Source organism: Aulonocara stuartgranti (assembly GCF_965226115.1).
Source record: "Aulonocara stuartgranti genome assembly, chromosome: 1".
NCBI classification, from domain to species: Eukaryota; Metazoa; Chordata; class Actinopteri; order Cichliformes; family Cichlidae; genus Aulonocara; species Aulonocara stuartgranti.
In genome coordinates, this window is record NC_138939.1 from 41,696,175 (window position 1) to 41,712,560 (window position 16,386).

The window sequence follows — 16,386 nt, forward strand, 5'->3', positions numbered from 1 at the left end:
TTAATCCATCCAAGCACATGTACACATAATGGCCAATGCCAAAAACGTAACCCCCCACGTACTGGATTAGCCAACACAGGTACGGTAGCTCATATGAGACAAATGGTGCAGAGTGATCATTTAACCAAATAATCTACAGTTACCAAGTGCACTGAGCTACAGGGAAGATGCTGCAAAACTACCTACATTTCAGTTTGCATCAGAGAGGGCAGCCCCAGAGAGCTTTTGAGGCAGGGAAGGGTTACAACTGGGCGAGTCCTCTCATACGTCGGCTTAATCTAAGCTCTGCACTGTTTGCCGGCTAAAACCAATCAGAGATTTGGACTCTTTAAACAGACAGCCAATCCATGTTATACTGGGGTACTCAACACCACTTTCCTGTCTGTCTTGACTTCACTATCCAGTAAAGGCAAAAAAGAGAAATATAGCAGTAGTTGGATCCAAAACTTTGCAGATATTTTGTGTGAGTGCAGAGATGATGCATTTGTGGAGACTTTCATGTCAACTATCAACTATGTCAAGATGACTTTTTTTGTAAGGTTTTGTTTATTAAAATAACCTTGTTGAATGTGAGTAGAAATGTCCTTTAATTTCTCTGGAATCATGCAGCATTTTGTGATGAAGGTTGACACGCATGCAGAAAAGGTAACGAAGAGGAGTCAAATGACATTTTCATGTCAACAATCACAGAGGATTTTTTTGTTATTATTCTTTATGTGATATAATCGATTGAGCATGTTGAATTTGACCATAAAAGACCTTTAATTTCCCCAGAATTATGCAGTGGATTGAGATGAAACTGTGCGTGAAAAACTGATGAAACTAGTGTGGGTGTCCAAGAAAAGGAATCTGTGAGGAATTCAGCTATCACAGATGATTTTTAATAGATTTCTCACAGGACATCATCACATTCCTCTGAAGCTTTTGAATTTGAGGAGACTTGTCCTTTGATTTCTTGGGAGCATGAAAGCAGTTTGGGACGAAGCTTGGCCCAGATAAGAAAAAATCTGTTAAAAGTTTAATGTCAACTATCAAGGGTGATTTGTAATGAATTTGTGAATATGATGCAACCAGGCTGTCCCAGTGCAACGCGTGCGCTGGCGTGTGAGTGTGAGCGTGCATTTGTGCGCGCGCGCGATCAGGAACGAACGAGAGCATGCGCTGACATAAAGGCTGGTGTTGAAGCGCAAGATAATTTATAGGGTGGATCAGAAGCGGCTGGCTTCATCGCGGCGCACAAATGACGGCTCACTTGACCGCGGTAGTAAAAAAACAAAACGCCATCACTAACATCACTTCAAGCGGGCCTTGGGGCAAGTGTCCTGCTTTGACAATGATGGTTCGTACGGAGTATCTGAACTGTGGAAGAACACAAAGTAAAACAGATAAATACTCCTCTGTGGGCAGGTTTCTGGGCGAGTATCTCCATCTGTGGGATTTCTGTGAGGCGTGTCTACGGACTGCTGGTCCCGTCGCTACGATACTTCCGTATCACTTCCGTGTGCTTCTGTTGAAAGGCGGGTTTCCACAGACTAGGTAACCGTGACTTTCTTGGTTGTACGAGGTCAAGTTAGCGTTGAACATTCAAATATCTCAAATCTCGTCCATCTCCGCGCGGACACGAGGTTTGGCTCCATGGCTGACGGCCGAGGGGGGCAGAATCCGGAGCAGGAGCCGAGGGGCGCCGCGGGTGGAGACGGTAGGTGGAGACATTTTTGGTTCAGCCGCTGAAGTTAAAAGCTAAACGGAGGCAAAAGTATAACGAGTCCGAACCGGAATAAAAAGTTAGGATGAAAGAATTGCTTCGAACTACTTTTAGTAGTTAGAGGGGCTGGTGTGTTGGAGATCACCTTGGTTGCTGTCACTAAACCCGAGTCTGGTTCAGCTCAGCCCGGAGAACAGCGGCTGTACCGACTCCATGCGGGACTTGCCCCGACACAGTGTGTGCTTTACAGCCTCAACAGGCCGCTGTCGGCCTGCTAGTTTTCACCAGGAAGCCTGTGTGGACTATGCTACACCTCTGATAATTATGGCCACTCATGACGTCGTCGTGACGTCACACGAAGACAAAGTTTAACAGCCCAACTTTAATGTAGTTAACTGATAATGCGACTATTAGAGACTGTGGGCTGGTGGAGTGAACGTGAATAATGTTTTCTTTATATCTGCTTTAACCAGAATTCTGCGATTCTTCACTGCTTTGTCGCAAACAGCTGTTCCACAGGACACATTACAGCTGGAAACAGGGATCTTGGCGAAAGTGAAAGCAAGCTCAAAGTACCTCTTAAGAAACAAACCACCATGTTCTTTGATTCAGTCTTTGTCAAGTAATGATGACATAAGTTGGTTGGCAGTTTTTAAAAACTTCATTGTGTTTTGTACTGTTGGCATTGCTTTGCTACTGATTGTAAAGGTTTTGTTTTATGCCCCTTCCCCCCACCTTGAATAAAAATATGAGTAAATAGTCTATTAATTATCTGCTTGCTCTTCCAGATGTCGTTGATGATTCCATCCTCGAAGAAGGTGCGGTTGTCTTTAGAGGGTGAGTCTCAGCATTGCTGTTGGGTACGGTCATACCCATGTGTTTGACCATAAAAATCTTACATTTTAAACTGAGGATGGATACAGAAAGTTGATTCTGTTCATCTGGATGTAGTGTTTTCAGTGCGAGAAGCATTTCATCACTCTTCCAAGTGAAATGTTCACTCTCATCTGACTGCAGGTTTGCCCAACGTGATAAACAGTGCATTTGAACAATGGCTGAAACTAGCACGACTGACTAACAGTGGGCCTTGAGCTCAGTTTCAGGATAGCTATTAAGCAAACTGACATCTCCATTGATCAGTATCCATGAGTACTATTCACAGGCAGAAGGGGAATGGCTGCAATCACAGAGCTGTAGATGGTGAAAGATGTAGTCTTAAGTCTCCATCCATTAACTCTCTTGCAATTCAATTTAATTCAATGTCTTTATACAGCGCCAAATCACAACAACAGTTGCCTCAAGGTGCTTTATATTGTAAGGTAAAGACTCTACAATAACACAGAGATAACCACCTGTGAACTAGTGGTTTGGTGACAGTGGGAAGGTAAAACGGCCTTTTTAACCACGAAGAAACCTCTGGCAGATTAAGGCTCAGGGAGGGGCAGCCTTCTCCGGCAAACAGTTGGGGGTGATGGGAGAGGAAGACAGGTCAGGCACTGTGGAAGAGTGCCAGAGATTGCCTATTGTTGTCAGGGTTGCAGGGGGCTGGAGCCTAGAGCAGGGCGATATGACCAAAAATATTTATCATGATATACATTTGAAAATTTGTGATAATGATATAACTGACGATATAATTGACACTAGACAAAATACTTTACAACTCCACAACTTTATTAGTGCAAAAAAAAAATCAATGTATTTTCACTTAAACAAGCAGCTGTTTTTTATGTGCATTAAAGTTATATAAACATGTAACAGTGCAAATGCAAATTCCTCGCTGACAGTTTAACCAAAAGGTATTTCCAGTGGAAACTGGCCGACATATCCTCAGCATAACCAAGTATAACATCCACAAAACTTAAAAAGAGGTTATACACACAATACGGTAATATCATGTTGAAGCACAGTACGTATCACTCCGCAAGGCTCCGCCTACGATAGCCGTAATGCTCCAACAATCCATCAAGCGGTGCGGCTTCGTAGCTTAGCAGAGTCGTAGTAAAACATTTGACAGATTTTCGAGCGCCGTGCACATAAAATCGTTTCGAGGTCAGTAAACACAACCAGAGTTCATACATAAGGCACACGGGGTTATAAGGGGCTCTGTCGACTTTCAGAAAAATCAAAGGATTGATTTTAAGTGCGCCGTATTTTCCAAACAACACGGTAATAACAACGGCCCGCTAGCATGCGCTACCAAAAATAGTGCTTTGTTGTGTATCTGACGGACGAAAGCTAAACCAGTTCCACACCAGTGAAGTTGCAGCATTTTTACAAACCAGTTCTGGTTCATCTGTTTCATTCAACGATCCGCTTTCGCTCTTCTCATTCTGCGTCGCCGCCGTGCTTTTTCCGCCATGTGCATATGAAAACAAAGGCACTGCACATGCGCGTTTTACCCATATTCTATCGCAATATTTGATTTTCTTATCGTTGCCCAACATTATACCGGTATTGCCGTGAACGATGTGATATGGCCGAGCCCTACTGGAGCCTATCCCAGCTACCATAAGATGAGAGGCAGGGTACACACTGGACAGGTTGCCAGTCTGTCTAACACCAATGCATAGAGAGAGACAACCATTTACACTCACATTTACATCTATGGGCAATTTAGAATTACCAATTAACCCAGGGGTACACCTGAATAAAATGATTAGTTCATTACCAGACCTCTGGAGAACTTTAAGATAGTTTGAGGAGGTCATTTATCCATTTAAATCAGCTGTGTTGGATCAAGGACCCACCTAAAACCTGCAGGACACCGGCTTTCGAGGCCTGGAGTTCCCTACCCCTGAATTAACCCAATCCCATTAACTGCATGTCTTTGGACTGTGGGAGGAAGCCGGAGTACCTGGAGAGAACCCATGTAAAACAAATTTTGCATGAATAGAAGAAAGCAGTTCTTCGTACTTCTTAAAATATGTGCATTGAAGGACATGTGCTGGTCAAAAACAACTCCAAGATTCCTTACAGTGTTATTGGAGCCCAGAATAAGCATTTGGTTAGATACCATATTTCTATGATTTTTAGGGTCGAGTACAATAGCTTCAGTTTTATCTGAATTTAGAATCAGGAAATTACAGGTCATCCAGGTCTTTATGTCTTTAAGACATTCCTGCAGTTTAACTCATTGGTGTGTGTTATCTGGCTTCATGGACAGATAGAGCTGGGTGTCATCTGCATAGCAGTGTAAATGTATGCTATGTCTTCTAATGATGCTGCCTAAGGGAAGCATGTATAATGTAAACAGAATTGGTCCTAGCACTGAACCCTGTGGAACTCCATAATTAACCTCAGTGTGTGAAGAGGACTCTCCATTTACATGCACAAACTGGAGTCTATTAGGTTGCAAGACAGCTAGGGACCCAGTGGGCGAGCAGTCATTCCTGTTATACTCCTTTGAAGTCCGTGCGTCTTTGCCTGCTCAAATCAGCATTACCTTTTCAGGATGTGCACTGTACGTGTAAATAGACTGCAGAGTACTGGGTACTGGGCTGACAATGTAGCAGAGTTGTTTGGTCTGAACTAAAATCACAACACTGATCATAGGTAGGTTTTACATCGAGCTTGTAGTTTATTTTGCAGACAAAACTTTAAAAAAAAAAATGATCATGGTACTTTCTCTATATAAATCTGCATGTCCAGCTGGTCACAGCAGATGCTAGATGACAAACGAATTGGCTTTTCTTTTCCACCTGAGCACTCAGTGATTCATACAAGCACTTTTTATAATGCTGACGTGCTTTCTAACAACAACTTGGGGTTAGGTGTCTTGCCCAAGGATATTTGTACGCAGAGTGGAACAGCCAAGGATTGAACCACCAACCATCTGATTAGTAAATGACTGAGGTCACATGATTTGGACTCGAGTCATTAATTTTATGACTTTAGACTTGACTTGAAAAAATGTTCTAAGACTTGTGACTTGACTTGGACTTTTACACCAATGACCTGGGACTTGAATTGGACTTGAACCGGTTTACTTGAAAAGACTTGATATCCATCCATCCATCCATTCGTGTCCGCTTATCCTTTTCAGGGTCGTGGGGGCGCTGGAGCCTATCCCAGCTGTCATAGGGCGAGAGGCGGGGTACACCCTGGACAGGTCGCCAGTCTGTCGCAGGGCCAACACACAGGGACAGACAACCATTCACACTCACATTCACTCACACATTCACACCTATGGGCAATTTGGATTAACCAATTAACCTATCCCCACTAACTGCATGTCTTTGGACAGTGGGAGGAAGCCGGAGTACCCGGAGAGAACCCACGCAAACACGGGGAGAACATGCAAACTCCCAAAAGACTTGATATTTCACCACAAATAGGGCTGCTCAATTAATCGAATTTTAATCACGATTACGATCTGGGCTTTCAACGATCATTAAAAATGACTGAGCTGATTATTAGCCCCTCCCTCGTGCTTTACTCTCGCTCTGCTCCGTGTGGCAAATCGAGGGCACCTCTCTGCATTTCGAACATACGTCACAACAATTAAGAGCAGCGATCTCCAACCTTTTTTGCGCCACGGACAGTTTATGCCCGACAATATTTTCACGGACCGGCCTTTAAGGTGTCGCGGATAAATACAACAAAATAAAACTAGTACCGGTACCGAAAAAAAGAAAATTTATTCATGACACACGTGAAAAGACCCAGGAAAACCGAGTAAACGATAACAAAATAACGCTGAAAACCGATTAAAAACCCTGAAAACCATACATTTCACACCTGAGCCTCAACGCTCGCGGCCCGGTACCAAACGACTCACGGACCGATACCGGTCCGAGGCCCGGGGGTTGGGGACCGCTGATTAGAGGACCCGAGGGAAGCTCGGAAAGCTCAGCAGAAGTTATATGGAGAGGAGAGTGACTGCTGTTGGTTGAAAAGAGAGGTAAAAAACCTTCAGTGGTGTGGAAACATTATGGGTTCAGTCAGACGTGGATCAAGTAGACACAGTGGGTAAACTTTGCTACAGTGTAGCTGCACCACAGAGCAACACTGCAAAGCTCACTAAACACAGATGTTTACATTTTTCATTTATTTTTTATATTGCAAACATTTGCACTGTTATCAGTATTTGCACACTATTTTATATTATTTTTTGACAAACTTTAAAGTCATTATTCAACACATTGTTATTGTTAAATAAATATCGTCAAATAATCGAGATCTCAACTTCAGTGAAAATAATCGTGATTATCATTTTTGCCATAATTGAGCAGCCCTAACCCCAAATATAAAATTTAACACGCATATTATATAGAAAGTGTGCACCGTTAATTCAATTCATTTATTCAAACCACACTCTGTACGTATGTGTGCGTGAGCTGTAGCACAGCCAATCAAATTAACCAGATTTTTTTTTAAAAAGAAAAGAAAAAAAAATGCTGTAAGGAGTTATTTTTTTTCAGGTACATAAACTATGAAGTAGTCAACAAAAAAACGAAATGCAATATGCAAAACATGCAAGAAGAGAATCACAGACAGAGATGGAACAACTTCCAACTTTGTCCGACAGTTGAAGTTGCATAAAGAACGGTAGGTTCTCTCTTGCTACGATGAGATCATGGGCCCGTTCTTCGTACGTCGCTTACTACATCCAAGATCAAATCATCGCGCTAACCGTGAGCTCGCTAATCCGGTTCCCCGAACACACCTGCTGTTGACGATTACTACAGCTGGACGCAGGAATGTGAGATCACTGGGTGTCGTAAAAGGGGCTACGCATCGATAGTAGAAACATTGATCGGCAACCCGCTGATTGGTCGGCGAAAATGTCGAAGGGGCGTGCTCGGTATTTTCCGGCAGCAGAGCAAGAACTCATGAGTGAGGGATTACAGGAGTTTCAGAGTTTAATTAAAACGCAAGAGAACACTGCAAAGGCTGCAAAAGCAAGGAGAGAGGGCTGGCAGAAAGTTGCTGACAAATCAAACTCGTAGGTAATTTAATAATAATAATAATAATGGATTGGATTTATATAGCGCTTTCCAAGGCACCCAAAGCGCTTTACGATACCACTATTCATTCACTCCCACATTCACACACTGGTGGAGGCAGCTACGGTTGTAGCCAGGCTGCCATATCGCGCCATCGGCCCCTCTGGCCAACACCAGTAGGCGGTAGGGTAGATCTATCATATGACACTATATTGTCCAATATCATATGGCATTATATTATATTATAATATGTTATATTATATCCCCTTTCACATTAGAGCCACAACAGGACCCACAAGAACATGGGAACAAGTAAAAGTGGAATACAGGAGTATTCTACAGAATGGTAATATTTATCTCTTAGATTGCTTTGCGTCTCTTGGCAAGGTAATACTGGCCTGTAATACTCTGTTAGTTTGTTCATAACAGCAACCAAGAAAAGGGCAGAGGAAAAAAAGACAGGTGGTGGTCCTGCACCCCCTCGTCAACAAGTTGGTTAAGTAAATAATATCCTCACGGGAAAATCGATATCTCTCTATGAGCACACTGTCGCGCTGAGCTAAAGGATCCTGTCTGTCCCGCAATATACGCTGAATTCTGAGGACTCTCCTTATCAATCTTGCACCTTCCGCAATGGGTTGCTCGCGTATACGGACAGGACATGGCTGCGACAGGCTTCCCAAATCCACCTTCGCTTTTATAGCCGTGGTCTCTCATCTTGATTACACGAAGTAATTTACAATTACTACTCTGAACTGTGAATTACATCTGTAATAATCACATACATGTAATAGAATGTTAATAGTACATTTCCCTTTTTTAGGAAATGACCTGTATGTATCTGTGTGACATCAATAAAAGGATCAGGTGCTGCATTATCTTTAGTTACATTGATAATATTTATTTATGGTGAAACAGTGGAAAAATATCGCTGTTGCTTTCGTATAAATGAAGCGGACATACCTGCGTGGCCGCGATCTAATCCTGTTTACATAAAGTAAACCTGCTCCCGAGCAGGTTTACGCTTACGGCTCTGTTGCTATGACAGCAAGTCCCGGATGAGCTTCGGGGAACCGACTGATCCAGGATCACGCGAAATCGTCAACAATCTAATCCGGCTAACCTACTTAGCGAGGTACGAAGAACGGGCCCCATGACTTCATCTAACTTTGTGATGTCAACTAACTTTAATGTGTATGATATTTTTGTCATGTGATTTTAAAGCCGGCCCTACAACCGCATCCAAGAATAACATGCAGCTTATCTCAGAACTGTCGGTGAAAATTATTCTTGGAGCTAAGTTTAATTGAGCTGCATTTTAAAGAGGTGCAATTTCACAATTTGTGTATATTTTCTAAGTTCACTATTTCGACATGTGTTGAGAAAAACACAGAATTAAAAATCACATGGTCTAATATTTACATTTAGCATAACTGCAACATGCTTTTTTCTTTTTTTTTGTTTAAAGACTCGAAAGGACTTGAAATTCAAAGTTTCAGACTTGTGACTTGACTCGGACTTTTACACCAGTGACTTGAGACTCGACTCTGACTGCCATTACTTGAGACTTGACTTGAGACTTGAGGATAAAGACTTGAGACTTACTTGAGACTTGCAAAACAATGACTTGGTCACACCTCTGGTAAATGACCTGCTCTACTTCCTGTGATGCAGTTCCCCTAATAGATAGCTGCCCCTCCCTGAGCCTGGTTCTGCTGGAGGGTTCTCCATGTTAAAGGGGATTTTTTTTTTTTTTTTTGCTTGCTCATAGTGGATCTTCTGATTGTTGGGGTTTTCTGTTTTTTCTGTATTATTGCAGGGTCCTACAATATAAAGCGCCTTGAGGTGACCGCTGCTGTGATTTGGTGTTGTTTGAAGTTTACTGAGGAGAATCTTTGTATAATAAAATTGTGGGTGTTTTTTTTGTCTGCTACAGGTATGTGATTGCACATATAAACACAGAGGAGCCCAGTCGACACGTGACTTCTGAGGATTTGGGAGGAAGGCCAGATGAACAACAGGATCCACAAGTCAAAGAAGTGGTAGAACAGCTGCGCAAGATAGCCGACAGTTTAAACCGCAATGCTGAGCTTCAGAGGTGACTGCATCAGCTGTTTCAGCAGATTCTTTGAATACCAATTACCAATATGCTCTTTCCACATCATGCTGACACAACTATTGGCAGATTTACAATGCAAAACCTCACTTTCTTTTCATCTTTTCAAAGTTCAATGTGTTTAAAGCAATTGTTTACATATTATGTAAATATAAGGCAAACTTTTGAATGTGACTGGTGACATTAAAATGCAGGATTTCATCACCCATCTCCTAATATCCCGGTGCGATGTCCTAACTCATGTCAGTTAAAGTTCACTCTATACTTCCAGTGTAACGATGAAAAACACAAACTGGAACGTGTCATTTCTTGAGCTTGACCATGGCTCTTTCCATGATGCTATCTCGTAGCACAGTGGTACTGACTGGAGAATTGGCTCCACCTACTGCTGCTCTCTAGCAGTGAATTAAAATATTGAGTCACTTTCTTTAACCCAGGGGTGGGGAACTCCAGGCCTCGAGGGCTGGTGTCCTGCAGGTTTTAGATGTGTCCTTGATCCATCACAGCTGATTTAAATGTCTTGAAGTTCTCCAGAGGCCTGGTAATGAACTAATCATGTGATTCAGGTGTGCTGACCCAGGGTGACATCTAAAACCTGCAGGACACCGGCCCTCGAGGCCTGGAGTTCCCCACCCCTGCTTTAACTCCTCAGCTGTAAAAGGCCGATGTGGCATTGTGGTCACCGTGCTGGGTGAACGGACAGCATGGGTGCTCAAGTTTGTGAATGCGATAACTTAAGAATTTTGCCATTAATCTAATGGGTGCAGCTACTAAAAACCTCTGTCGAGTTCGGATCTCAGTGACCTCAACCTCGGGGTCAGAGGTCATGTCTTCTGAAAATCTTGTGGACACATTAAAGACAAAGAGGTCACCTGAGGTTTTCAAAATGATACCAGGAGGCTGAGGGGTAGCGCTTTTGTGGAAACTCAGATTGTTTGTGTTGCACTTGCATGACAAGTCGGTATACGATTAAACTGCTGAGCGAGCAGATCTGAACTATGAACAGTACTAGCAAGAAGAATTTGGGTCAGTAAATCAGTTCAGCCAAATCATTCTCATATTTGAATGTGTCCATTTCCTCCCATCAGACTGATAAACCAGGTTCAGGGGAACTGCGTTCAAGATGTCTTCATGGCAGTTGCAAGAAACATCTTTGCTGATGGCATCAACTGGGGTCGAGTAGTGGCTCTCTTCCATCTGGCCTGTAAACTTATACACAAGGTACACCATCTGCCACAGCTGGTATTCTGTGATCCCTGCCTGTCAGAATCTTTCTCCTCATGCTGGATATAGGAAAGGAATTCCCCAGCGTGGCTTTTTCTCACACCCACCAAACGTACAAACATAATGGGTGTGAGAAAAAGCCCCCACAAAAGGGCCGCAATTGCTGTGGCACAAACGTGTTGCAGCCACTGGGCTTAACAGCTCTTCTGGTGGAATCTCTGCACTGTAAGTAATGTTTCCTCACTGAGGTTCCAGTACGTTCAGCATTCTGTCAAAATTCCTCACATTAATTAAAGAAATACAGACTTGTAGTAAGTGTGCATACAGGGCTAACAATGCCTGCAGGAGGGTCTCATGCACATTTGACAGCAGGGTTCCTACGACTTATGTTAATGGCTTTGTTCCATATCTGTTTCTCCTTTAAAGGCTATTACCGCCAATCACTTAGAGAACATCCAAATGATCATCAGCTGGGTCCTCCAGGTCATCAGGGAGCAGGTCTACAGCTGGCTTGTGGCACAAGGGGGCTGGGTAAGTGAGTAAACGTTCATAAAGCTCATTGCGGTCTTCTGTTTGGACGCCTCAGGTACATCCACAGCTCCTAATATTGATCTGTTGATCTTGCAGGAGGGGGTGATCCGTGGTTTCTCTCGATGGAGGACAGCAGCCATGGTAGCATCAGTAGTATTGGTGGTAGCCTTTGTTTACTACCGGAAAGTACGATAAAAACATCGGACCTCACAACCAAGACTGCAGTGCCTTCATCTGGATACAGACGGCTTGTTAGGAAATCAGTCACTCCTCAGCCTCCATCTCATTAACAAGAGGAGGTAAAGTACTGTGCTTACAGGGACGGATCTTCTCTTTTCTCAGGTTTCAAAGAACAAAAGCGCTTTTGCTGCCAGATGTCCAGTGAGCATCTCAGCCTTTCTTCACTAGCAGGTGATCAGTGGCTGCCGTGGATTTCTGAGCTGCTGTATCTAACACTGGAGGCTCTCAGCTGTCAGCCGATGCTGCTGTTGCACCCGATCTTACCTGAACCACACCTGAGGGAGTTTACAACAACATAATTATCTTAATTAAGCCATAGTTTCACCGTAGCTGGTGTCTGAAATTTGAATTATGTTGTATTCTGTCTCAGACAGTCTTGTCTCTTTAAAGTCTTTTTATATACTTGTTTAGGTTTCTAGTATCAAAGGACGTCAAATCACACTGTAAAAAAATGCAAATGTTCCTTTTATGGATTTTAAAAACTGGACAAGAATCCTCAAAGTGAGTTTTTCTGAAAGACTTCTTCACTGAACTGTTTCAACAAATAATTTGAAATTACAAAGGGGAAATGTGTTGGTTAAATAAGCTTTTATCAAGAAAACAATGTTTTAACAAAGTGCAATGGTTTGGAATAAATGTAAACCCTATTTAATTAAAACTGTAAAAAGAAATCATAAATATTTAGTGTTTGTTTGTTTTCTATGCAAATTTAAATAAAAAAGAAGGGCAACGAAAGACCTGAAATGTTGTTTACAAACATGTTGGGGGAAACGCAGAAATGCTGCTGCTCCTGAATTCACTAATAATGAAAAACCATCATCTCTAGTTGGACCAAAGAAAAAGTGAAACACAGACGTTCCATCCTCCAGGGCACAAAGAGGAGGCGAGACCGTGTAGCTTTATATCATCTCTGTCATGAGTATTTTACACACCTGTACAGCACCATTAATGATCAAAGATCTACAGGCACCAGCCACTAACACAGCTAATTATGTGGTAGCAGCTCCACGTAGACATGGTCAAGTTCAAAATGAGCATCACAAAAGACAAAGTATCCGGGTCGATTCTGTATCAGGGAGACTCAAGGACTCATCTTCTCGAGTTCCTGAAGTTTTTCTCAGACTGTTGTTTTTGAAAAAAATAATAAATAAAGACAGCATCTTTTGAAATGCATTTCCAGCATTAAATCCAAAATGAACAATTAGTAATAACTCAGTCTGTGTGTGTTCTGTCATGTCTTGTTCATTCGACCCACTTAACAATTGGCAGCTCTATTTGAAAGTAAATAGGAAGAGGTTATCTTAAGTTTGGGGTCTGCAAATCTCATAAACCCATATTTAATTCACAAACGAACATAGAAAACGTTTAAACTGGGAACTATTTCAAGAAAAATATGAGCTCATTTTGAATTCGATGGCAGCAACATCTCTCAAAAGATTTGGGCCATGGATAAGTTTCCCACTGTGTAGCATCCTATTCTTTAATATCGGCAGGTAAGGTCTGGGAACTGAGGATGTTCTCCAGATGTTCTCAGCTGGGGAAAGGTCGAGTCGACTGCAGGCAGCCCAGTTCAGCACCCAAACTCTTCTGCTAAACACACATGCTGCTGGAATAGCTGCAGGTTATTATTATCCACTCCAGATGAGAAGAAAAGCTACATTTTCCAACATCTGTGGGATATTGCCCAAAAAAAATAGACTGTACGTGATGACCTCCAGCAAGATAATTTAGCCTCCCGAGAGACTGCAGATGCAAATTAGTTGTAAGCCATGTCTGGCAGCATTTCTATGAATCGTCTGAGCCGTTGTCTCTTTCTGGAGAAAATGACTCAAAATTCCTAAGACGACCTGGTGTGGACCTGTGTTCTGTGACAAAACATGCTTCTTCTAAGCTCAAAATAAAAATGAATTAACTGCTCCAATTACACTACACGTTGTCTCCATTTCAAACATTTTCTTTTTAAGCCTTTGGCAACGTTTGAGGGGAAAAACATAATATAAGAATTGTCTCAGAATTTTGTCACTAGGAATAAGTCATTGTACCATGAAACTTTGTGAATATGGGGTAAGATCTTTAAAAGTTCAATACAAGGACTGAAGCGGTGCACAGAAAGGGAACATTTAGCATCTGGAAACGCTTTGGCGAACAGTTTTCAGCATGTACACGGATTGTCGGTAACTTGTGATGTGCTAAGAGCCCAGTGTCTTCACAAGAATGGAAAGGAGCAATGACAACAGTTTTTCTGAAGGTTTCACAAAATACTGAAATAACAAACCTCTGCAGCTGGTTTCTTAATTTGAAACGGGGGGAAAGGGGCAGCAAAACACTAACTGAAGTAGATGGAGAAAGGTTTTGTTGGAAATAGTTGTACAGTGCCACTTTTAATTAGGAAATCCGAAGTGTCTGGGACATCTGGGAGTTCATTGTAAAGCAAACAAACTGTAGCAGTGGTAGATGGCTTACCTCATCAAGCTTTTATTTACACCGTTCATTATCTTTGAATTATTTAGTTTTACAAAAGAAAGAAAATCAATGTAGTAAACATTTTACTGCTAATCTGAACTGTCGGGGGTTTCAAACTGAAATGAGCTGTGGGCCACTGCTGGGATGTCATCTCATTGGAGGGCCACGTCAGTGTTCAGGCAGTACAAAACAAACAAACAAATAAGAAAAGACCCACAAATTTATCAGAACATTTTGTGCCTTTTTCTTTTTCCCTTCGAATATTGTGTAAAAAGACCAAACTGCAAACGTGAGTGAAAACTATTTATTAAACAAATAAACATAACAATTTTTTTTACCCCAAATAATACATGTTCAAAGCAACACAACGGCGGCCCAATATCAGACAGAACTCCACTCTGCAGAGTCATAATGAAGCAGCTCGTTTTATTTTGTAGCTTCAAGCTGCTCTTCATATTTTGGCCACCAGATGTCAGCAGAGAGGACTGTGTTGAAATGCTTCGAGTAATGAACCGTATTTCAACACAAGCTTCAAAGCTTCATTTGGCCATCAGCACCTGTAATCCAGGCAAGGCAGGCTTAGAGTGCTGGAGCTGTGCTGGGCTTTATACAGCAATCTATCGCACACACATACTGTCACACTGATGAAAGTGTCTGTGACAAACTGGTGTACAGTGTCGAGCTTAAGGTGCAAACCGCTGGATGAGCCACTCCTACATCCTTACATGTAACAGGAATATTAAGTAAATATGAAGGTACAACGATTAAACAGGAATGACACTGATATTTAACAACTAAAGCACTTGCTGTAGTTTTACAGTACAAACTACACTTTATACTGTAGTCGTGAAGTTCTTCAGACATTACCGGACAGAGCTCAGTGTGGAAACATGATGTCCAAACAGGTACTGCCTCCTCCTTTGTGCTGATCTTATTCCACACATCATCTTCAGTTCAGACAGATAGTCTACCCTCAGTCACCACTTGCCTTCTTTCCTACAGAGGCCAGTTCAACATATCCATATTATCCCCATCTGTACATCTGTATGGGGTAAGTTCAGTCTGTATCTGTGACTGAACTTACCCCACTACTAACATCAGGCTAAGCAATATTAAAAAGGTTGTATTAAGAAGTGTTTAGTTTATAGGGTGGCTGTAGCTCAGGTGGCAGAGCAGGTCAGCCACTAATCAGAAGGTCGGTGGTTCGATCCCAGGCTGCCTCCTGGCTGCACGCCAAAGATACTAACCCCATGTTTGCCTACTGGTGGTGGTCAGAGGGCCCGGTGGCGCCGGCAGCCTCTGTCAGTGCGCCCCAGGGCAGCTGTGGCTACAATGTAGCTGCCATCACCTGTGTGTGAATGACTGAATGTAGTGTGAAGCGCTTTGGGGACCTTAGGGACTAGAAAAGCGCTATACAAATACAGACCATTTACCATATAGCGTTAAGCATTCTGAGTGGTCTGTAAAAAGCTGGGAAAAATTAAATTAGGATGAAATTAAATAATTAAATAAAAAAATCCAGTTGTGTGTCAACTTATCAGCATCACTGCTACATCCTGTATACATAAGAGGGTAAAAAAAATCCATTGATGGTTTTCAGGAAAAGTCTTTAAAAGTGTTCACAAACCAGAAACCCTCTCATTGCCTGCACCAAGGTTTTGTATCTGTTGATTGCTTATGTTGAACACTATCTGCTCCAGAGCATAATTTACTGTGGCGATGTGAAAAGAGCACCTCGTTGACAGTAAAACCCAAGGCTAAAGCAGAGGTTACCTCACTACGCCTAAATCCTGCTTCATATTTCAGGAATACGTCGGACTCTTTCTTTAGTGTTACAGCATTTACGGCGCTCCTTCTCAGTCAGCCTGACTAATTCCTTTTCCTGCATGTGTTTGTGTTGCTTTTTGTTTGCCTGTGGTCAGTGAGCACCCTCACCTTGTCGTACCAGTGTCCTGGAGAGCACACTACACCTGTCCTCCACTCCGTTGGATCTGCTCTTGTAGTCTTTTGGGTCACTTGGAGTCTTTTGGACTTAACAGTGTGGGCAGGTACTTTCCCCGGTACAGGAATGCTGCACCGAGTCGCTGGTTTTACAACACTCGGAGAATAATGCACAGACACGCCTTGGCACATGCATTAGCAGGTGTCTTAGAGCTGCAGGC

General features: G+C 42.5%; 1 protein-coding gene across 1 annotated transcript; it reads left to right on the forward strand.

Annotated features, from left to right (window-relative positions):
* The first annotated feature begins 1,135 nt into the window (after positions 1–1,135).
* LOC309705397 (apoptosis regulator BAX) lies at positions 1,136–12,439 on the forward strand. The gene is made up of 7 exons (XM_082531202.1): positions 1,136–1,536; positions 1,626–1,699; positions 2,494–2,542; positions 9,587–9,748; positions 10,855–10,987; positions 11,417–11,521; positions 11,618–12,439. Exons 1-7 carry the CDS (start codon positions 1,241–1,243, stop codon positions 11,714–11,716), a joined length of 918 nt encoding a protein of 305 aa, XP_082387328.1. The 5' UTR covers positions 1,136–1,240; the 3' UTR covers positions 11,717–12,439.
* Positions 12,440–16,386: the final 3,947 nt, after the last annotated feature.